Source organism: Xyrauchen texanus, chromosome 40 (assembly GCF_025860055.1).
Source record: "Xyrauchen texanus isolate HMW12.3.18 chromosome 40, RBS_HiC_50CHRs, whole genome shotgun sequence".
Lineage (NCBI taxonomy): Eukaryota > Metazoa > Chordata > Actinopteri > Cypriniformes > Catostomidae > Xyrauchen > Xyrauchen texanus.
Genome location: NC_068315.1, coordinates 9,433,005 through 9,456,869, shown reverse-complemented (window position 1 = coordinate 9,456,869; position 23,865 = coordinate 9,433,005). Strand labels below are relative to the sequence as shown.

The window sequence follows — 23,865 nt, the reverse complement described above, 5'->3', positions numbered from 1 at the left end:
ACATGAGTTATTTTTTCCAGTAGCTCTAGATTTTTTAGTTTTATTAGCAGTGGTTATATATATATATAAAAATTCTTATAAATCCTATTTTTTTTTTTTTTTACTCTATTCTATCCTCCTAACAAAAATTCCAATATTATTAGTCTATATTTTAATAGCTAAACAAGGGAACATAATAACAAAAGGAAGAACTGCGTTCGGAGTTATATGTTCTTTCATTCCTTTTAGGATGGGGCAAGTTGTCACATGTGTTATATCATATTAAAAGTAAGCATTTCATTAATTACACTTTCTGTTCAACAAAACAACGTTCAATATTTTCACAAGTTATCTTTTCCAGTTTTGTTGTTCCATTATCTTGTGTGTGTGTTTAAATTTTTTTTTAACAGTGTTAATAAATACTTAAGAGCCTGTAATACATGCTAAAGGATTATTTATATGGAATACAAATTAAAAAATTACATATATATATTTGTGTGTGTGTAAAACATTTTTTTTAAATAAAATTCTTCAATTAACTTTATTTTTATTTTTTTAAATTATTTACATATTTTAAGGATTTACAATAGCTCCAGAATGATTTTAGAAATTAATAATAATGGTTCTTTCACGGTTGCCAAGTTTGCGGGTATGTGTACTGCTGGTGATGGTGTGATGGGGAGGGGGCGGAGGAGGAGGAGGGAAGATTCATGACGTCAAGGGCTTTCTCGTCTAACACATGACATGATTCGATACAATAGTGAAACCTAGAAACGTTTATAGCGGCTGTGTTTAATCATCAGGTGCCTGTAGACTGATAATTAGCTCCTCATGGTAGGTGTTTTCTGTCCTAAATATCTAAAACCGCACGATCGTCTGATTGTATTGACTTTCTTGCGTAAATGTCAGCTGGTTAGTGTCTGTCTGTGGGTCTGTGTCTTGGTCCACGTCGCACTGCTTGATATGAAAGCGGATAGCCTGCTAGCAAGGATTAGAAGCTTACAGGGTTGTTTAAGATTTAAAGTGTCAGATCGCAGATCAAACTCATAGTTTGATGAGGTATTGGCGTTTTTATTTAGCTACTACAATTCTACGGTCAAATTCAAACACTTATCTTAACATTAGCGAATTTACTCATAGTAATTAATTGACAATGTAACAGGCTAGCACGGACACAATATTGAAACATTGTATCATTATCAGTGAGAGTGTAACAATGTATCAGGTTTTGGCGGAAAATTCGAAATGGTCATAATCAGTATATGGAACGTGTTCGTGGAGTTTTACAAATAGTACATTTTATAATAAAGAATTAATCATCCTGTTAAAGAAATCCATCTTTTTCATTTCCCCTTTCAATTGCTCAATGTTTTGATTCGGAATTAGCTGTATTTATCAGACGTATTTAATGTTTAGTTACAGGTGTCAAGAGGACTGATATCAGATTTTACAACAGTTTTACAACAGATCATGGGCTCTCATTACTAGAAGTACAGGGGTAGACCTTTGATGGTCACTCAAACTTGGGACCTGAAATTAAAGGAATATTTCAGGTACAATCCAAATTAAGCTAAAAATAAAAATGCAAACATCGAGGTTACTTGTGTGTGTGTATGTATATATTTATATTAGCCTATTTTTAAGATTTATGCATTTCAATTTCATTACAAAATTCCATCAAAATGAATTGTGCAATGTTTAAAGATGCAAAAGATTTACTGCTAAAGAAAGGAATTTTAATTTTGAAACATATTTATAAAATCATGACCACTCACTTGAGATGAGGACTCATAGTCATAGTAGTAACCTTATAAAAGCTTTATTATATTACATGGGGCAGGGACCCCCTCATGGGGGCTGCCATTTTAGAATCACATGACCAGATGAATACTACTTGTTAATCTCAGTAACCGTCTTGTTTTTGGACAGTTTCACTCTCGGATTTGATTACAGTTTTTCTCAATCACTTTGGCTCATTTTTTTTTAAACAGTCTTAACATTCTCTAAACTGTAAGTGCAATTGTCACAACTGTTTTATGGGACATCACAACTCTATTGCTTGTCTGCAAAATGTAACTCACCCAAAACATTTCATTCATGCTTCAAAATATAGTTATTGTGACACTAAATTGGCCAATGCCACCAAAATGAAAGGTTTTTTGTCATCGTGTGAGCCGTACTGATCAAAATGTTTAGAAGTTTTTTCACCATGGCAGTCAACCCTGGAAATGTTTGTTATATACAAATTGCATTGACTGTACTTACAAGTATGTCAGTTTTGTCTAGCTGAATGCTATTGTGTATCACACTGAGCTTTTTAGATATCAAATTCAAGTTATTGTGCAAATTGTAGACAATTGTTCTTACTTTTTGCACATGTGCCAAAACACATGCAATTTGCTTAAATGAATAAGAAATTCAAATCTGGTGTGAACAAGAACTATTTGTTCAGATATTTGAACATTGTTTTGAACATAATTATTCTCATTCGAGAATTAAGCCAAAGCAATTGAGAAAAACTGTTATCATGGCTAATTGGTTATAATGAATTCCTATTATGGCATCTGTAACTGAAAACTATTGATTTTAAATTATGCTGCATCCACACCACTAGGTGTCACTGTAAGTCCAATATGACATGAACAAAAAGTTACTGTGTTACTGTGAGTGCAACTTTATCAGAAGTAAATGAAGAGAATTACAAATATTAGAAAAAATGTTTCTATTAAAGATTACTAAATTAAATCTGATGGAATTTAGTTATTCAATAGAAATGCCTGCATCTTTACATAATTTGTTTTGTGCAGTAAGACCAGTCCATAATCCTTAAAATACACACAATTTCAAAAGTATATCTGCAAGAAGTAAACAATATAGCCCTACTGGATAACATGATTTTAGTGTGATACAGTTGCTTATTAACCTTATCAGTGTATAGTTATAGCCATTATTTTGACTATGACTGTCTTTATTCAGCAGAACACAAATAAATAATTTTTTGTATAATATAGAGCTCTGTCAGGTCCTTATAATGCAAGAAAACGGGTGCCAGCACTTTGATGGTCCAAAAGTCATATTTAGGCAGAATAAAAGTAATCCTTACAATTCCAGTTGATAAATTAATGTCTGAAGCTATCAATTTGTTTGTGTAAAACGTGAATATATAATTAATATGTCATTAACTTTTAAAATTGCTTCCTGCCAACAGTTGACGCATCACATAGCTGTCACGTGACATAAGCGCGTCGGCAAGTTCACACGAGAATTCGGAAGCAACACTTATTTACAACAGAAGAACGAACATCACGTGAGAGTTCGTCCATTTCAAACAACATGGACGGAAGCGTCGATTTAAAGTAAAAATAATTTTAATTATCTAATTGTTTCTTGCGTAAACCAAATGGTTTGCTTCAGAAGACATTAATTGTCATGTGGATTACTTTTATGCTGCCTAAATGTGACTTTTGGACCGTCAAAGTGCTGGCACCCATTTACTTGCATTATAAGGACCTGACAGAGCTCTATATTATACAAAAAATTCTTTATTTGTGTTCTGCTGAAGAAAGACAGTCATACATATCTGGGATGGAATCAGGGTAAGTGAATAATTTTTCATTTTTGGGTGAACTATTTCTTTAACATGTATACTGTTTATGTTTTGTGGCTACAGTTTTGAAACAGTTTGTAATTTAACATTAATGGACTGGTCCCATTCACTTCCATTGTGTCACCATGAGGGACGAGTCAAAATCATTTTGTGGTAATAAACATTATGCCCCAAATGCTGTCGGTTGAATTTAATTTACTGAACTTGGAACGTTACTTTAACATTGTTGTGCTGAGTGAATACACACATTAATTCTGAAACAAAAAGGTTCCATGTAAACTGTCTCTGATCTCCTGGTTTTACAGTGTAAGTATTGAAGAATTTGTGTAATAAGGTTGTGAGTATTTGCTGTTTAATGGTTCAGTGAAATTAAAGGCACTTGAGTCTGTATGTGAGAATAGTTCCCATTCATCCTGTTGCTCTGGATAACAGACACTGGTCAACCTGTCACCAACCTGGCATTGCCAAGAAATGTTGTTCTTTTGCTCTGTGGCACTTGATCTCTTGTTGGATCAAAGATTGCTTAATCGTATTATCTAGGAAGCAGCCACCTGTCCTCTCTCTAGATGAGATGAGAATCACTGTTTGTTATGTGATCCAGTGAAGAGCGTTTTGCTTCACTGCTTGGATCGAATTGAAATCGCACTGGGAGTAACAAGTTCACTTGCATGTTTAAAGTTATTTTATCTGCCCAGAACTGTACTCCATTGTTCTCTCAAAGAATGCAGAGGGTAAGGTTTTTTTTAATGTTGCATTAGCTGTGTAACAGTATTTCAGTAATGAGTGGTTTCAAACAAGTTAAGTTCAGAACTTGTGATAGCTTTTAATGTATGAGCTGAATGTGTGCTACCAGCAGCCAGAAACATTTTTTATTTCCTTTTGTCCAAGAATCCTATGTGACAAGTTTGAGCTTTGAAAACGGAGGGTGATTTTGGGGGAATGTTTTCAAAGGTATCATTGATGTCAAATGCTGCAACTGAAAAGCAGTTTGAGAAAGGTTATACTGCGTGCAAGGATATTCACATGACTCTGGCATGTTAAAATCTGCTCCACCCTACTATTCGGTTAATGTTCAGTGTTTGGTAGCAGATGCAAGCCTGGACCTATGCTGATTTTTCTTAGGTTACATCTATCATCGGACCCCTGAGAAGTCTCTATCCTGAATAACAGTAGCTGGGTTTCCATTAATTAAAACATGTTCCATTAAAACATTTTGGGAGATTGCATAAAAACTGCTGGATGAAAACACAAAGATGCAAATAAAATCTCCAAAATATGCATGAAAAAATGTACACTCACTTGAGGTGTATACATTTTTTATACTGTAAGAATAAATGCTCATAAACTATGATGGAAACTCCCACTGAATTTATTAGGAATACAAGAAGTGCATCAAAATAGTAATGTGAATGGATAATTTGTTCATAACTGGACTAACCAGCGGACCAATCATCCCATCTGAAGTGTTCTGATCTGGTCATCCTGAAATAACAGTGTCCTGAAAATCCAAAGCCTGCAGAGTTTGCAGAGCAAATAATTTTTATATAAAGTTGATCTGTGCCGAAGAGCGGGTTTATTGACACTTTTGACAAACATCTTAAAGATCCACACAATAAAATCGCAAGGATGAAGGAACACACACTCATAGTGCCACCAGAACTGATTGACACGTTGCTGCTTCCAGACAGGAGACAAGAGTGTGTTCTAAACCGCCAGAATTTTTTTAATAAAAGAGTCATTGTGGCTGCAAATGACCTGGGATTGACTATATTGTTCTTTTGAACACATGGGATGGAAACGTGGCTTTATTCACACATTGTTTTTGTGATGTTGTGGCATTTTGCATAAATTTATTCCGCAAGTTGGATGGAAACATTACTAATCAGTGTTATTTTCATCTTTGATTTTGGGAAGAGAGCATCAAGGTCATTAAAATATAATGTTCATGTGTAATTGCAAATCTCAAAGGTTATTGTGTTATACCTGCTTGAAATGGTTTTAGGGTTTACAGGCATCACAATGTGGAGGTGTGACCTAAAACCATCGAAGAACTAACACGGGTTGCACTTGCTTGACACTGTCCAGACTGGGGAAAAAAGGCGTGGCTGTTTTTTTTTTTATTATGAATATAGAAAAGGGAGAATAGGTTGCCTTCTTTGCAAACTCCCCATAACACTCACCGTGGAAACAAATTGGAGGCCAGATTTGTTTTGTGGAGATTAGTGAACTTTTCACTGTGGCGTTCGGTGTGTGTTCAAAATAGCCCATGTATTTTTTGACTTGGGGACAGAATGAGACATGTTTTTGAAGCATATAAAAAAAATGATTGAATAATTTCAAGCAAAATAGCCACAATTTGCTTTTACACTGTAAAAGCTGTGATTATACATGTTCCTATGATGTCTGTGTTGTTTTTTCCCCAGCTTTTCCCCACATTCTTATTATTTTGTAAAAATAGCTCTGAGAGAGGTTTGCTTTTTCACATTATGGTGAGAGCCTGTTTTTCCAGATTCATATCAAGCAAAGTGCTACATCATCAAATGGAAGCCAATGCTGCTTGATAATGTAGTACAGATGCTTAGTTTTTTCATTGGTTTGGCCACTTTCCAATTACCCTTCTCAGTTTATGTCAATATCCAAACTAAAAACAGCCGACAGACATTATCTAGCCTCATATTTTACTAGTATTTTACTCGTTTTTACAAGTGCTTGGTTGTTTTGTTTTGGTGTCTGTCTATGTGCAGGGGTGGATAAAGCGATGACCCCACCCTGTCCTGACTGGAGGACGTATACAGCTCAGTGTGGGCAGGAAAAGTGGACAGAAAGCAAGAGAAGTAGCAAAGGATGGGAAGAAGGCTATGGGGCCACTGCCAGGGCATATCTACAGCTGTGCTCTATGGCTCCCTGTCTCTTTTCGTCTCCATTCTCCACAATATCTTCTTGCTGTATTATGTGGAGACCTTTGTATCTGTTTACAAGATCGACAAGTTGTCGTTCTGGGTGGGAGAGGTGGGTTCATCTATAATTTAATTTACAAGTTGAAGATTTTTCATAGTAAAGGGATAGGTCTCTGTGGCAGCGGGGGTGTGGTCAAGTGCCCGTCCGGAGAGAGAGATCGTTTACGGGTATGTCCGTCATGTGTGTGTGTGTTTTTGTCTTTTGTTTAAGTTCCTCATTAAAATATTATGTAAATTGCCAAGCCGGTTCTCGCGGCCTCCTTTCCATTGAACTGCTTTACACTAGTGCCGAAATCCGGGAACGAGGAGGGATGCCCGTCGCGGAGTCCTCGACACTGCCATCCACCCAGGGGAGCGCCACTGCCATCCGCTGGGGGATGGAGTAGCCGACCGCCCGGACGCGGTGAACAGCCACCATCCGCGAGGTGAGTGGGGACTGGACTCCCCGACTGCCTGGAGCGGTAGGGCTGCTGCCAGGGGCGGAGGAGTGTCCCCACGAGTCGCCGGGAACGCGGAGGGGCCACCGGGGGTCATGGGTCTGACTCCGGTCTGCCCGGGGAGGAGCGGCTGTTGTCCGCCTGAGAGGGGTGTTGTTGGAGGAGTGATCGAGGACCATGCGACGGTGTATCAGAGATCCGGCTTGGCAATATAAATAATATTTTAATGATAAACTTAAACAAAATACAAAAACACACACACACGACATGATGGACATACCCGTAAACGATCTCTCCGGAGGGTCACTTGACCACGCCCCCGTTGCCACAGTCACCCAAAAATGAAAATTCTCTCATCATCAACTCACCCTCAGGCTGTCCCAGATGTGAATGACTTTCTTTTGTAGAACACAAATGAAGATATTTAAAAGAATGTTTCCGCTTTGTTGGTCCTCACAATGCAAGCGAATGGTGAACTTTGAAGGCTCAAAAGCCAGAATAAATGTAATCCTTAAGACTCCAGTGGTTAAATCCATGTCTTCAGAAGCAATATGTTAGATGTGAGAAACAGATCAATATTTAAGTCAATTTTTAACTAATTCTTTTAACTTTCACATTCAGCCACCTACTGGTTGGGGCTAGTCAAAGGTGGATATTGATAGTAAAAAAGGACTTAAATATTTATCTGTTTTTCACCCACACCTATAATACTATATAAATTCTGAAGACATGGATTTAAACACTGGAGTTGTATGGATTACTTTTATGGAGTGTCTATTTACACTAAGTGCAAATAGCCCATCTTGTTAGTAGTTAGCAGTAGTAGCTCTGGGTGTAACAACGTTATGTGTATGTGTTGTTATGCTGGAGGTCTGGGTTCGAATCCCACCCTTTGTCATACTTTTTCCCATGTCTCTACTCTTAATATTTCCTATAATACCACTTATAGTAATAAAAAAAAGAGATTCCTTGCAGTGATTGGGTCACAGTGAAGGTTGGGGTGTTGAGATTTGATCTGGATAAAATTAACCATTGTTTTACTGTAGTAATATTGTAGTAACCTTGTGTTTTTGTGGAAACTATATAGTTCTGATGTACTAACCATGGTGTTACTACAGTAACTTGTTGGTAATAGTAGTTAATAGTAACCATGTTTAGTTACTATGATTTTACTAGAAAAATACCATGGTGATACTATGGTTCCCTTACGACTTAAGTCCACTTGACATTGCGTTACTAACGCATATGGGGAGTGCCTTCATACACAACCTATTTTAAGTTAGTAACGCAATGTCTCGTTCCCTTCGTCTCAGGGAACCGAGGTTACATATGTAACCGAGACGTTATTGTAGTAAAACCATGGTTTATTTTTGTAAGGAAGGATAGGGATTGGTGTTTGGTGTCTATGCGACTCCAAATAATTAAAATGCTGCAGTGATGCCACTATACTGTATGTTAGTATTTAAACGGGTGTAAGAGTACCTGTCACTATTTGCACCTGTCTCACTTTACACTTGGTGCAAAGAAAATGCTTTTTGTTACTTTTTTGCCTCTTTAATGTCAATTTTGGACAATCTCAGTTCTGGTCACCATTTACTTGCATTGTATGGACCTACAGAGCTCATGAGAAACCTAAATGGAGCAGTACTGAGGCAAAAAAATGCTTCACATATAACATTTGTCTAAATGTCTAAGTGGACGTATTTCTGGGGGATATGTGGACGCTAAGGGAAGCCCTATAATAAGAAAACTGATAAATACACACACACACACACAAAGAATGTAATAAAAGACGAGACGCTCCAATCTAGGGCACAACACCGCTTATGCGCATCCCAAACTCAGTGATGTGCTAATGTAACCAGAGTGCTTCAAAAGTGCGTAAATGATTATTGTGGGTGCGCAACATGTAGTTCACGGCATTCAACAGTTTTTTCCTCTGCATCATTTTATTAAAGCAATCTGTTGTTCTGTCAGACATCCCAACATAAAGAATCAGCAACACACTCTAAATATGGTCCATAACACCTTACAAATAAACCTTTGGACTATGAATGATAATGAATTACAGAATGTATAGCAATGCTTTAAATAATGAGGACGATTTGAGACGCAACTTTTCAAAGTTTACTCGCTGATAGTGCTGTCAGCATGCTTAAACATTACAAAAAGTGGCATATTGTATTCATCATTTTAAAATCACCACAGCTCAAAATATTAAACGTAGGCCTACTATTTTGTTGTTGGACGACTAGTGGAGCATCCTGTCCGTGACGTGACACCTAGCCATGAAAGCACCATGCGGCCACCGTCCGTAACATATCAACAGCTCCAGTTCCCACCCAGTTTTCCCATTTAAAATCTTACGAAAACTCTTTTATATTATATATTTATACATTATATATAATATTTTTGCCACGTGTAAATAAAACATTTCACCGTTTTTACCCATGGATTCTAAATTCGTATAATTAAATTAACCGTGATATTTTTAATCGCGGTTTATAGTAAAACTGTATAATCCTGTCATCCCTAATTCAATGCATACTTTTAAATATTTATATACTGTATCATATCAAACATTCAGAAAAAGCATTAGGGTTCATGTTTCAAAAAAACATTTACCCGTTCAGAAAATACAAATTCTTACCAGCTCATCTGAAATGCTTTCCTCAACATGAAAAACATCTGAGTCATATGTGGAGACTTCACTGACTCCACATATGACTCATACATGTGATGTATTTCATGTTTTCTAAATTCATACAAAAGTTTTGTGTGGGTTACAGACATACAGACGGAAATTGTACTTGTCAGCCACAGACTGTCTTGGGTGTTTTATTCTGCAGGGGATGCTTGACGCTTCAAAAGCGAATCATCCTTTCATCTGCATTTAAATCTAAGAACGCTTTATATACATTTGGAGGCATTTTACACTGGATAGTTATTTTTAATAAAAACTGATAATTGCAAGGATTCATACCTGTGAATAAAAATCTACCTTTGATGAATGAAGGCTATACAATGCTTGAAACTGGAATTTGTATTTCATAAAAGGTGTACACTACAGACTTCAAAGATGAAGGACAACTGGCTCTAACAAGGACAGAAAGATATGTGGAAGGCCAGATGTACAACAAAACAAGATGATACGTATATTAGAGACTCTAGTTTGAGAAATAGATGCCTCACATTTCACAAGAGAAGACTAAGGTGTGCAGGCCTTATGGGAAGTATTGCAAAGAAAAACAAAAAGAAAAGGTTAAAGTGGGCAAAGAAACACCGACATTGGACAACAGATCATTGTATGTATATATATACACTCACCTAAAGGATTATTAGGAACACCTGTTCAATTTCTCATTAATGCAATTATCTAATCAACCAATCACATGGCAGTTGCTTCAATGCATTTAGGGGTGTGGTCCTGGTCAAGACAATCTCCTGAACTCCAAACTGAATGTCAGAATGGGAAAGAAAGGTGATTTAAGCCATTTTGAGCGTGGCATGGTTGTTGGTGCCAGACGGGCCAGACTGAGTATTTCACAATCTGCTCAGTTACTGGGATTTTCACGCACAACCATTTCTAGGGTTTACAAAGAATGGTGTGAAAAGGGAAAAACATCCAGTATGCGGCAGTCCTGTGGGAGAAAATGCCTTGTTGATGTTAGAGGTCAGAGGAGAATGGGCCGACTGATTCAAGCTGATAGAAGAGCAACTTTGCCTGAAATAATCACTCGTTACAACCGAGGTATGCAGCAAAGCATTTGTGAAGCCACAACACGCACAACCTTGAGGCGGATGGGCTACAACAGCAGAAGACCCCACCGGGTACCACTCATCTCCACTACAAATAGGAAAAAGAGGCTACAATTTGCAAGAGCTCACCAAAATTGGACAGTTGAAGACTGGAAAAATGTTGCCTGGTCTGATGAGTCTCGATTTCTGTTGAGACATTCAGATGGTAAGAGTCAGAATTTGGCGTAAACAGAATGAGAACATGGATCCATCATGCCTTGTTACCACTGTGCAGGCTGCTGGTGGTGGTGTAATGGTGTGGGGGATGTTTTCTTGGCACACTTTAGGCCCCTTAGTGCCAATTGGGCATCGTTTAAATGCCACGGCTTACATGAGCATTGTTTCTGACCATGTCCATCCCTTTATGGCCACCATGTACCCATCCTCTGATGGCTACTTCCAGCAGGATAATGCACCATGTCACAAAGCTCGAATCATTTCAAATTGGTTTCTTGAACATGACAATGAGTTCACTGTACTAAAATGACCCCCGCAGTCACCAGATCTCAACCCAATAGAGCATCTTTGGGATGTGCTGGAACGGGAGCTTCGTGCCCTGGATGTGCATCCCACAAATCTCCATCAACTGCAAGATGCTATCCTATCAATATGGGCTAACATTTCTAAAGAATGCTTTCAGCACCTTGTTGTATCAATGCCACGTAGAATTAAGGCAGTTCTGAAGGCGAAAGGGGGTCAAACACAGTATTAGTATGGTGTTCCTAATGATCCTTTAGGTGAGTGTATATATATATATATATATATATACATTGAGGAAAATAAGTATTTGAACACCCTGCTATTTTGCAAGTTCTCCCACTTGGAAATCATGGAGGGGTCTGAAATTGTCATCGTAGGTGCATGTCCACTGTGAGAGACATAATCTAAAAAAAAAAATCCAGAAATCACAATGTATGATTTTTTTAACTATTTATTTGTATGATACAGCTGCAAATAAGTATTTGAACACCTGTCTATCAGCTAGAATTCTGACCCTCATTGACCTGTTAGTCTGCCTTTAAAATGTCCACCTCCACTCCATTTATTATCCTAAATTAGATGCACCTGTTTGAGGTCGTTAGCTGCATAAAGACACCTGTCCACCCCATACAATCAGTAAGAATCCAACTACTAACATGGCCAAGACCAAAGAGCTGTCCAAAGACACTAGAGACAAAATTGTACACCTCCACAAGGCTGGAAAGGGCTACGGGAAATTGCCAAGCAGCTTGGTGAAAAAAGGTCCACTGTTGGAGCAATCATTAGAAAATGGAAGAAGCTAAACATGACTGTCAATCTCCCTCGGACTGGGGCTCCATGCAAGATCTCACCTCGTGGGGTCTCAATGATCCTAAGAAAGGTGAGAAATCAGCCCAGAACTACACGGGAGGAGCTGGTCAATGACCTGAAAAGAGCTGGGACCACCGTTTCCAAGGTTACTGTTGGTAATACACTAAGACGTCATGGTTTGAAATCATGCATGGCACGGAAGGTTCCCCTGCTTAAACCAGCACATGTCAAGGCCCATCTTAAGTTTGCCAATGACCATTTGGATGATCCAGAGGAGTCATGGGAGAAAGTCATGTGGTCAGATGAGACCAAAATGGAACTTTTTGGTCATAATTCCACTAACCGGGTTTGGAGGAAGAAGAATGATGAGTACCATCCCAAGAACACCATCCCTACTGTGAAGCATGGGGGTGGTAGCATCATGCTTTGGGGGTGTTTTTCTGCACATGGGACAGGGCGACTGCACTGTATTAAGGAGAGGATGACCGGGCCATGTATTGCGAGATTTTGGGGAACAACCTCCTTCCCTCAGTTAGAGCATTGAAGATGGGTCGAGGCTGGGTCTTCTAACATGACAATGACCCGAAGCACACAGCCAGGATAACCAAGGAGTGGCTCTGTAAGAAGCATATCAAGGTTCTGGCGTGGCCTAGCCAGTCTCCAGACCTAAACCCAATAGAGAATCTTTGGAGGGAGCTCAAACTCCATGTTTCTCAGCAACAGCCCAGAAACCTGACTGATCTAGAGAAGATCTGTGCGGAGGAGTGGGCCAAAATCCCTCCTGCAGTGTGTGCAAACCTGGTGAAAAACTACAGGAAACGTTTGACCTCTGTAATTGCAAACAAAGGCTACTGTACCAAATATTAACATTGATTTTCTCAGGTGTTCAAATACTTATTTGCAGCTGTATCATACAAATAAATAGTAAAAAAATCATACATTGTGATTTCTGGATTTTTTTTTAGATTATGTCTCTCACAGTGGACATGCACCTACGATGACAATTTCAGACCCCTCCATGATTTCTAAGTGGGAGAACTTGCAAAATAGCAGGGTGTTCAAATACTTATTTTCCTCACTGTATATATATATATATATATATACACACACACTGGCGGCCAATTTTTGTAATAATATACGGATTTTGATCTTATGGAAAGAAATTGGTGCTTTTATTCACTAAAGTGGCATTCAACTGATCACAATGTATAGTCAGGACATTAATAACGTGAAAAATTACACTTTGACAAGTTCAGAACATCATATTATTTTTTTATATATATATATATATATATATATATATATATATATATATATATATATATATATATAGTGGGTACGGGTAGTATTCAGACCCCCTTACATTTTTCACTCTTTGTTATATTGCAGCCATTTGCTAAAATCATTTAAGTTCATTTCTTTCCCTCATTATTGTACACACAGCACCCCATATTGACAGAAAAACACAGAATTGTTGACATTTTTGCACATTTATTAAAAAAGAAAAACTGAAATATCACATGGTCCTAAGTATTCAGACCCTTTGCTGTGACACTCATATATTTAACTCAGGTGCTGTCCATTTCTTCTGATCATCCTTGAGATGGTTCTACACCTTCAGTTGAGTCCAGCTGTGTTTGATTATACTGATTGGACTTGATTAGGAAAGTCACACACCTGTCTATATAAGACCTTACAGCTCACAGTGCATGTCAGGGCAAATGAGAATCATGAGGTCAAAGGAACTGCCTGAAGAGCTCAGAGACAGAGTTGTGGCAAGGCACAGATCTGGCCAAGGTTACAAAAACATTTCTGCTGCCCTTAAGGTTCATAAGAGCACAGTGGCCTCCATAATCCTTAAATGGAAGACGTTTGGGACGACCAGAACCCTTCCTAGAGCTGGCCGTCCGGCCAAACTGAGCAATCGGGGGAGAAGAGCCTTGGTGAGAGAGGTAAAGAAGAACCCAAAGATCACTGTGGCTGAGCTCCAGAGATGCAGTCGAGAGATGGGAGAAAGTTGTAGTAAGTCAACCATCACTGCAGCCATCCACCAGTCGGGGCTTTATGGCAGAGTGGCCCGACGGAAGCCTCTCCTCAGTGCAAGACACATGAAAGCCTGCATGGAGTTTGCTAAAAAACACCTGAAGGACTCCAAGATGGTGATAAATAAGATTCTCTGGTCTGATGAGACCAAGATAGAACTTTTTGGCCTTAATTCTAAGCGGTATGTGTGGCGAAAACCAGGCACTGTTCATCACCTGTCCAATACAGTCTCAACAGTGAAGCATGGTGGTGGCAGCATCATGCTGTGGGGGTGTTTTTCAGCTGCAGGGACAGGACGACTGGTTGCAATCGAGGGAAAGATGAATGCGGCCAAGTACAGGGATATCCTGGACGATAACCTTCTCCAGAGTGCTCTGGACCTCAGACTGGGCCGAAGGTTCACCTTCCAACAAGACAATGACCCTAAGCACACCGCTAAAATTAGGAAGGAGTGGCTTCACAACAACTCCGTGACTGTTCTTGAATGGCCCAGCCAGAGCCCTGACTTAAACCCAATTGAGCATCTCTGGAGAGACCTGAAAATGGCTGTCCACCAACGTTTACCATCCAACCTGACAGAACTGGAGAGGATCTGCAAGGAGGAATGGCAGAGGATACCCAAATCCAGATGTGAAAAACTTGTTGCATCTTTCCCAAAAAGACTCATGGCTGCATTAGATCAAAAGGGTGCTTCTACTAAATACTGAACAAAGGGTCTGAATACTTAGGACCATGTGATATTTCAGTTTTTCTTTTTTAATAAATGTGCAAAAATGTCAACAATTCTGTGTTTTTCTGTCAATATGGGGTGCTGTGTGTACAATAATGAGGAAAAAAAATGAACTTAAATGATTTTAGCAAATGGCTGCAATATAACAAAGAGTGAAAAATTTAAGGGTGTCTGAATACTTTCCGTACCCACTGTATATACACTGGCGGCCAATTTTTGTAATAATGTACGGATATTGATCTTATGGAAAGAAATTGGTGCTTTTATTCACTAAAGTGGCATTCAACTGATCACAATGTATAGTCAGGACATTAATAATGTGAAAAATTACACTTTGACAAGTTCAGAACATCATATTAGATATATATAGATGAAAATACAGTATAGTGTCACACACAGCTTTGTTTGAATATTTTCCTATATGCTGAATACTATTAAGCTTATTTGAAATTACATAAAACATCTGCCATTCCCATGTCTTTAATTCAGTATATCAGACCAATCATGTTTGAGCATTCTCCATGTTTCTCTTCTCACAGACTGTTTTCCTGATATGGAACAGCCTGAATGATCCTCTGTTTGGCTGGCTGAGTGACCGCTCATTCCTGAGCTCTTCTCAGTAAGAACTTGTACACAGCACAATTTTAAGTGTTTGGTTTAAAGTTAACATCAGATGAATTGGAAATGTACAGTACATCCTGATTAAATATCTCATTTATAAAATAAAAACTGCTGTATATAAAGACTTGCTGTATCTTGGTCTGTTTATTTTCATATTATTAAAGGGATAGTTCACTCAAAATGAAAATTCTGTCATTATGTACTCACCCTCATGTTGTTCCAAATAGATATGGCTTGTTTCTTGCATGAAACAAAAAGAGAAGCAGAATGTTTATGCTGCTCTTTTCCATGCAGTGAATAGGTACAGACCAAAAAAGTAATCTACACTTGATGTTGTAAAATCTGTTCAAGACTTGCACACATTTTTGTCAAGATTCCCCCATATGTGCCTCATGTCAGAGCACATTATCTGTTAAATGTTTTATTGGGCTGTGAATGAGATTTGAGGTATTTCAGTGAGTACACATCTTAAATGTTGGTCTCTTCCTTACACAAAGCAATCATATGGTTTCAGAAAACTTGGAAAATTTGCACTGGTTGTATAGTGTACATTTATAGTGCATTTTGTCATTTTTGGAACTTGACAGCGACTATACCAGATGCAACCTGATATGTTCGACAGAAAAAAAGATGTGTTTGGAATAACATGAGCATTAGAAAATAATGACATTCTTTCTTTTCTTTGTGAACTATACCTTTAAAGATTCTACCTGTTTTCTCTGTAACTGTTCAGGTCTGGGTCTCAGATCACGTCCCCAGAGGTGGTTGTGAAACGGCTGCAGGCACTCTCCAGGAGCGGGCCTCTCTTTGCCCTCTCATTCTTGGCCTTCTGGGTGGCCTGGACCTGGCCTGGGCTGCAGTTCCTCCTCTGCTTGTGCCTATACGATGGCTTCCTCACAGTGGTTGACCTCAACCACAACGCCCTCCTGGCCGACCTGGCCGTGTCGGCACACGATCGAACACGCCTCAATTTCCACAGTTCCCTGTTCAGTGCGCTGGGCTCGCTGTCCGTATTCCTCTCTTACTCCTTCTGGAACAAGGAAGACTTTTACTACTTCAGGCTCTTCTGCGTGACACTAGCATCTCTTTCAATGCTGGGGTTTGCCATAATTTCACGCCTTCTGCGCCACCGATTTCAGAATGAAGTTCAAACACACAAGAACGAGGGCCAGGCACTGACCGAGTAAGAGAAGAACTTTACAATGTACAAGTTTTAACAATGTGTTTAATGCAAAATTTTGCACATTTGTTTATCTGTGCTAAACATTACTTGTCATTTAGCAGGTTGTTTTCATCCAAAGTAGTTTACAGTACACCAATTGTAGAGACAGCACATGTGAAGCAACCTAGCGTTAACTACATTGCTAAAAGAAGAGCAGGATTTGAACATGCAATATCTGTGTTTTTGCCACAGCTCCTTAAAGGAGTAGTTCACCATAAAATGTCAATTCTGTCATAATTTACTCAGTCTCACATAAGGCTGGGCGATATATTTAAATCACAATATAATCACGAGTTTGATGACTATATAAAATTAAGCAGTGCTATATACAATTAAGCATTTTCAGTGTCAAAATAAAAGCTCCAAGTGAAGGTGAAGTAAATAAGACAAAAATATATAACTTTTAAATAAAACAAATCTAATCCTAATAATAATATAATAAAAACAAAGTATTATATTATAATGGTAAACTTTATAATATGGGTCCCACAGTAATAGTTAAGTATCATGCAATATTCAACTGGGTTCCAAAAAATAAGTGTAGTTTTTTAATACATCGTTCATTCACAAAAAATATTTAGTAAAATATATGATGGTAAATAATGCTTGTAGCATTGTATATATGTATAAATATAAAAGTGTATATAAATTAAAATTATTCAGTCTTTTTCGCAAAGTAATTTGTAGCCACATAGATTCAGTATTTTAAAGGAATTCAATAAAAATCTTTTTAAAAATAATGAAGGCATTTTTCCCTACAGTTTTTCACTAAATGAGCTTTGGGTAAAAATGTCTTAATGATTTTTTTTTTAATGCCTTTAAAATACTGAATCTACTTGTCTTCAATAGTAGTTTGGATGAAACAATGGTTCTTTTGAGCCATTTCAGAGCAAATACATAATTGTCAATATACAGTATATATCGGATATCTTCAATAGGCTGAAAAATATTGACATCATTTTTATTGCCATATTGCTCAGCTCTACTCTTATATTGTTCCAATCCCATTTGGCTGGCTTGCTTCCTTGGAATGTAAAAGGAGATGCTAGGCAGGATGTTTCACGGTCTCTGTTCACTTTCATTGAATCTTTTTTCCATACAATTGAAAGTGAATGCGGACTGAGTCGGACATTCTGCACAACATCTCCTTTTCCCCATAAGAAAAGTAATATGGTTTTGAAAGAAAGAAAGACAGACAGAAAGACAGATTATTGTCCTGAAAGGGAAATTTGTCTTCGCCTCATGGCGTACACAAAGCCTTGTTGTAACCCATAAAAATAATTATATAAATCAAAGCAATACTGTAAATCATAGAACATCTGTCTATCTATCTGTATATCTATCTATATAACATACAGACCCATCAAAGTATAAACTGTGTGGTTATTACCACTGTACAACAGCTTCAAAAGTAGCTCCTCTGATCATAATTTACAGTCTGGACTATCTGTTTTATAATACTTATTAATACATGTATGATGTCTTTTAGACTGAGTGTTGGTCAGGCTCCTTTTACATCCCCTGAGAAACCTGTGACTCTTGGGGAATATCTCAAGCAGCTGTCACGCCACAAAAACTTTATGTGGTTTGTCTCAATGAACCTTATACAGGTAACTGTGAACAAATAAGAAGGCAAAGTTACACAAAGTAGTATTATCTGTAACCATCTGATCAGAGAACAGATTATTTATTTGTACCTCTACCCCGCCATGTGCAGGTATTCCACTGTCATTTCAACAGCAATTTCTTTCCACTGTTTTTGGAACACCTCCTTTCAGACCGTATTTCTGCCTCCACTGGATCCTTCCTGCTGGGTAAGAGACACTTATTGAAAGAAAGCGATCAAGAAATCTTTCACATGACCACAGCAGATCAACAATGCTGGTTATGTAGTGCAGCTTGTGGGAACCTGGAGGTTTCAATAGATGTTTCATAAGATGTTGGAACTAATGAAGATTTCCCATATGTGTACTGACAATAGTCTTTCTTTCTGTTTCTAATGGAACTATTTTCCTGTAACACAGGCTTCTCTTACATCGCCCCTCATCTGAACAATCTCTACTTCTTGACGCTGTGCCAAAGACTGGGTGTCTACCAGGTTATACGCTGGCTCTTCCTCCTGAAGCTTGGCCTCAGCATTGCCATGCTACTAGCTGGGGCTGACCAGGTGTACCTGCTTTGCATCTTTATTGCTAGGTGAGAAATTAATGTCCCACAAGCCCTTCTGCTTTCAGACTACAGGTGTTCTAGGTTGGACGTGATATGAAATTCAAACATTATGTGCCTTTTGGCTATTAATCTTTGTTTGAAAGGGGCAGGTGTGCTTTTGTTTGCTGCCAAAGCTATGATGGGTCAAGACCTGTCACTGAGAAATTAAATTCATGCTAACAGAACAAAGCTGTGTTGTGAGAAAACATAGCATAGTGTTTCTTCAGGATTGTTAATGGGAAATTGACTACATAAAATTGCTAATTGGTACGGTGAATAGTTAGAAAGTAGACAATATGAGAAGATAGACTACTTGTAAAACAAATCGCAACAAAATTAAAAAACTAAATTTGGCAGCTTTAAGAATGAAAGTCCCACCTTTCAATTAAAAGCGCCAATCGGCTTTTACATAGAGGGATCTTATGTTTTACAGTATTTACTCTATAATGTGAATTAGCTGGACCAGCCTAAGAGCCCATTTACACCTAACATGTTTTATATCATTCTGTGCTGTTTTCAATTGTTTTTGTATGTAAACATACACTAATTGGATGTCTTTGAGAGTTGTGCCACACGTGTCATTGTTTTTTTAGTGCCTCGCGCAGGAGTACAGTGTTTTTTCAATGGAGTCAACTTTTAAAGAATTTTTTATTTTTTTTAAATGTGTATCTAGACTAGGGATGTCCCGATACCAATACTGGTATCTAAATCAGGTCCGATACCCCGTCATGTACTTGTACTCATACTCGTAAATATGCTCCATTTGATGTACAAATGTCAATAGGCAAACATTCAGCACGCAAATGAAAATCACGTTAAGTCCTAGTGTGATTATTAAACCACAAAGGCTGCCATATAATTATGGAAATAGCAGCCTTTTTCAGTTTAATAATCACACTGGGTCATGTAGCGTTCTGCTTTTCCGTAAATGAGAAGCTACCATCAAAAATGTATAGAAACGGAAAGGGCTTCCCTACAAATAAAAGTTTCCGCCAAAATAAAAGCTCTGTTTTAATGGAAGAAGTACGACAGAAGTATTTCACTACTGTATACTGTAGTTACAGTATGTAATATTCACTGTAATACTACTAATACTACTACTAATAATTATAAATCTATAATAATTGTATTATAATATTTAACCAATATCTCACATCTATGATTATTTGCTTAACAACACTTTAAACTGTTGATATGGAATTCAGAAAAAAATAAAACAAAAACAAGTATCATATCGGCGAGTATGAAAAGGAAGTCTCGTACTCGTTCTCAAGGAAATGGTATCGGTACATACCTACTTGTGACACTTTCATTCTGTTTTATTCGTTGCACTGCGTCTTGTTTTTTTCTAACACAAAAGCGCAATTAGGCTTTTTTTTTGTTTGAGCCAAAGAAGTTTATAATACTGATGTTGTCAGATTTTAATCACTGCTTTGAAATGTGTTATTGCAAGGTAATCTTTTCAAACAGTTTTGGAGACTTTAGTCTTGCCCTATTTATTGGCTTTGCCAAGATGGCCGCCTATTAAAATGACTTGCCTTAAAGGGACTTAAACTGCTCGATTGATGAAAAACAATCTTGGTAAATCATAATAAAAGAAAAAAAGAAAAATGCACATTAGACTTTTAATATGGATTTAATTTAGGTTTGCCACTTTTGAATTTGTTCGCTGACATTTTCAGATGGTCCCTTACCACACCCTCCACAGTTTTTGTACAATTTTTGGACTTTTCAGACAGATCCTTACCCACCGTAGGCTAAATTTATAAAGAATATAAAGGTAAAATTAACGATATTGAAATATTTGAGCATGGCACCATCGAAACAATACAGGACAAATCGCATCCTGTATTGATTCGATGCTGTATTTTAAGAGACAGGTGGCAACCCTAATTTAAATTAACTTTAAACCGTGTTGTCCTTTCATTGTTTTTAATTTTATTGTGTTGTCCATAGTAATCGCGTGTTCACCGAGGGCACTTGTAAACTTCTGAACCTGGTGATTACTGACCTGGTAGATGAGGACTTTGTGTTGAACCGCCGACAACAAGCAGCTTCTGCTCTGCTCTTTGGCATGGTTGCCTTGGTAACAAAGCCTGGTCAGACCTTTGCCCCTCTCATTGGTACCTGGCTGCTATGTGTCTACACAGGTGTGTGTACTGTGAATAAACAATACTGGAACTTTTTAATATACATTTAATCATTTAGCATCAGGGTCCCTCAAGGTACCCCAGAGGGTCCGTTGAGAAGTTAAAACAGATGTACTTTTCTTAATTCAAGACTGACTGAATTACTGACTAATTTTAATTTTAATATTTCTAACTAATGAACTGAATTATGTAATGTTGTGATGTTCATGTTCTTAAAGTTATCATGAAAGTATAACCAACAAAATCTAGCTTTTCCTACACTGGGCGTAGGGTCTGTAAAGATCAAAAAGCCCTTATTTAGCAGATGGTTTTTAATCCATCTGTGACTTACAAATGAAGAAAAACAAAAGTAATTTATCATTCAGGAGCCAAGAAATAGAATATGTGTAATCATCTGCTGTGCTGTACTTGTTTGACCCAATTATTACATGATTAGTCATGTCAGTAGCTGTATTATAGTCAGTCAGCATACAGAACAGAATGTAGATGAATTGTGGATATCTGAAGCTGATGGCAAGGAAGTCCGATTGTCATTATTTCCCCTCATTTTGCAGGATATGACATCTTTGAAAGGAACTCAATGGCCACAGAACCAATTTCAGCCCCTGCAGTCCCCATGCCATTGCGTCAGGGTTGCTTTTACCTCTTGGTGTTTGTGCCCATCTCCTGCGCCCTTCTGCAGCTGCTGGCGTGGTCTCGCTTCAGTCTGCATGGGCGTAGGCTACAAGGCATCAAGGCCCTCAGGCAGGGTGCCCAACATTGCAACCTCATTGATGTCAAGGCTATGTAATACTCTCCATGAGGGCAGGAAAAGAGGAGGGAGGGATGAAGCCTGGACATTTCTCAAAACTAGGCATTCACCAACAGACTGAACCAGAATGGAGAATGGTGACACCAAATACTGCAAGAGACGCTTAAGAGAGAATGTGTGGTCCCACATCTTATGGAAACCTGCCTTACTTTGCTATTTTTGCTAACCAGTGTGTATTTATGTAGATTATGTACTTGGGACCATATATGAATGCACAGTTAAAACAATCAAGTAGTTTGGGACCATGTTGACCAGTACTGCCCCAAAACTTCCTGGTCTGTTTCAACATATAGTTAGATGGGTTGATAATCTAATCCAAGACCAATCTAATCAAATATCCCTAAATGAAAGGCTACTTGCTTTTCTGTCCTTTATTTTGTTTTAACTTTATGGAAAAAGGCACACTGTGTTCTCAGAAATGGCATTTTTACAGTAAGCGTTTAGCAGCATTGCAGAGATACACAATGTGGTATTGCATGGACCTCTGTGATGTTTTCTTTTACATTATCGAGACTTACACATTGTTGTTGTTTTTTTATTTATTTATTTTTGGCCAAATTGTAGTATGTTTTGTGGCCAGTATTATCTGTTTTATGACTTTCTTTTATGCAATGTGTTTTGCTACTCATTGCTATCAATAATTATTATTTTTTGTCTGACAATGTGCATATTAGGCTACCATTCATACGTCATGAACACAAGTGCAGACTGTGTAGCATGTATAACTACTGTAACTTATTTTTGTACCAAATGTTCAATTACACTTTTTTTGTGTTTTAGAGGCAAAGTGGTCAATTCGACTGATGCGATTTAAGAGAGTTTCAATGCAAAATGACTTCTCAAAATTACTGAAATATTTTTATACTTGAGTTTTCCAAATGTATTTACATTTTTATTGCCAAATTTATTTCCTAGACTTTTAGAATAGATACCATAGATAGACTACACAGACACACACACATCCATAAATTTGTATTGAAGATACCATTTTCCATTTGTATAATCATGGAAAAAAATACTGCAGCAACAAGACACATTTTAGCATTTTATATTTTCGTATTTTGGTTGGTGCACAATGGGCAGATATACTCTTTGTCTTATTTCTCTGTATTTTATGGTTATTTGTTCTGAGCAAAAGTTAAATTAGCTTTAAAAGCATTAAACTTTCCTGTGTTTGTGAATTATGTCTTGGGATATGCAAGTTCTTTTAGTGCTTTTGCCCTTGTTCAAAATGTTTTGCTAGTAAATAAATGTCATTGTTTCAAGAAAGTAATGTCTCAATATGATGTCCTTGAGCTTACAGTATAAAAACTGTATTTAGTATTTCAGAATTGGCAAATTTGTATTACACAAACTCCAGAACAGATCATAATTGTGTAAGAGTAGTCAGATAAACTCTCATAAAAGGTTAAAGAATATATAGACATGAACCTGTCAATCTATATACATTGTATCTTAAACCTACAGAGCTGAGATATTCTTCTGAAAATCTTTGTTTGCATTCTGCTGAAGCAAGAAAGTCATCAGGGATGGCATGAGGGTAAGTAAATGATAAGAGTATTTTCATTTTTGGGTGAACCATCCCTTAAAAGAAAAGCTGTGAAGCTACTTAAACCATTTAATCTATTTTGCATTATACATAAATTGGTAACACTTTACATTGCAGCCCACAGTTAGACATGGATTAATGACTTTTAATAGCAAATCTTACATTTAACACAATAAAAAATAATTACAGTAGTACATGTTCATTGGTATAATTCAGTAAACTGTTTATGTAAACACTATAAAATATATCTGGGTGTATGTAACAAATATAAATACATGTACATCTGGTGTATCTATATAAATACCAGTACCATCAATAAGACTTGACTAGGTTGGTTCAGGTTTCAAAACACTATTTTATAATTGGTTCCCAAGAGGACACATTATATTCTTGCATCAACATTTGTTAAAGGAGATTGGCAAGCTTTCTGTTCCTTTGCCTTGTTAGGTATATCATATAGTAG

General features: G+C 37.5%; 1 protein-coding gene across 2 annotated transcripts; it reads left to right on the top strand.

Moving 5' to 3' along the window:
- Positions 1 to 717: 717 nt before the first annotated feature.
- Positions 718 to 23,113, top strand: LOC127633511 (transmembrane protein 180-like). 2 transcript variants are annotated; one of them, XM_052112671.1, is made up of 9 exons: positions 718 to 813; positions 6,331 to 6,595; positions 15,381 to 15,460; positions 16,196 to 16,645; positions 18,174 to 18,294; positions 18,402 to 18,498; positions 18,709 to 18,880; positions 20,849 to 21,042; positions 21,597 to 23,113. In XM_052112671.1, exons 2-9 carry the CDS (start codon positions 6,431 to 6,433, stop codon positions 21,830 to 21,832), a joined length of 1,515 nt encoding a protein of 504 aa, XP_051968631.1. In that variant the 5' UTR covers positions 718 to 813; positions 6,331 to 6,430; the 3' UTR covers positions 21,833 to 23,113. The 2 variants fall into 2 exon arrangements, with proteins under 2 accessions (XP_051968631.1, XP_051968632.1); XM_052112672.1 differs by lacking the exon at positions 6,331 to 6,595 and having other exon boundaries at positions 734 to 813.
- Positions 23,114 to 23,865: the final 752 nt, after the last annotated feature.

What these genes read in the sequence shown, in the direction of transcription:
- LOC127633511 (XM_052112671.1), top strand. Translation starts at nt 6,431, where the DNA reads ATGGGAAGAAGGCTATGGGGCCACTGCCAGGGCATATCTACAGCTGTG. An exon ending in TCTCAATGAACCTTATACAG is followed by an intron (nt 18,295 to 18,401) that starts GTAACTGTGAAC and finishes CGCCATGTGCAG; the next exon opens with GTATTCCACTGTCATTTCAA. An exon ending in CACTGGATCCTTCCTGCTGG is followed by an intron (nt 18,499 to 18,708) that starts GTAAGAGACACT and finishes CCTGTAACACAG; the next exon opens with GCTTCTCTTACATCGCCCCT.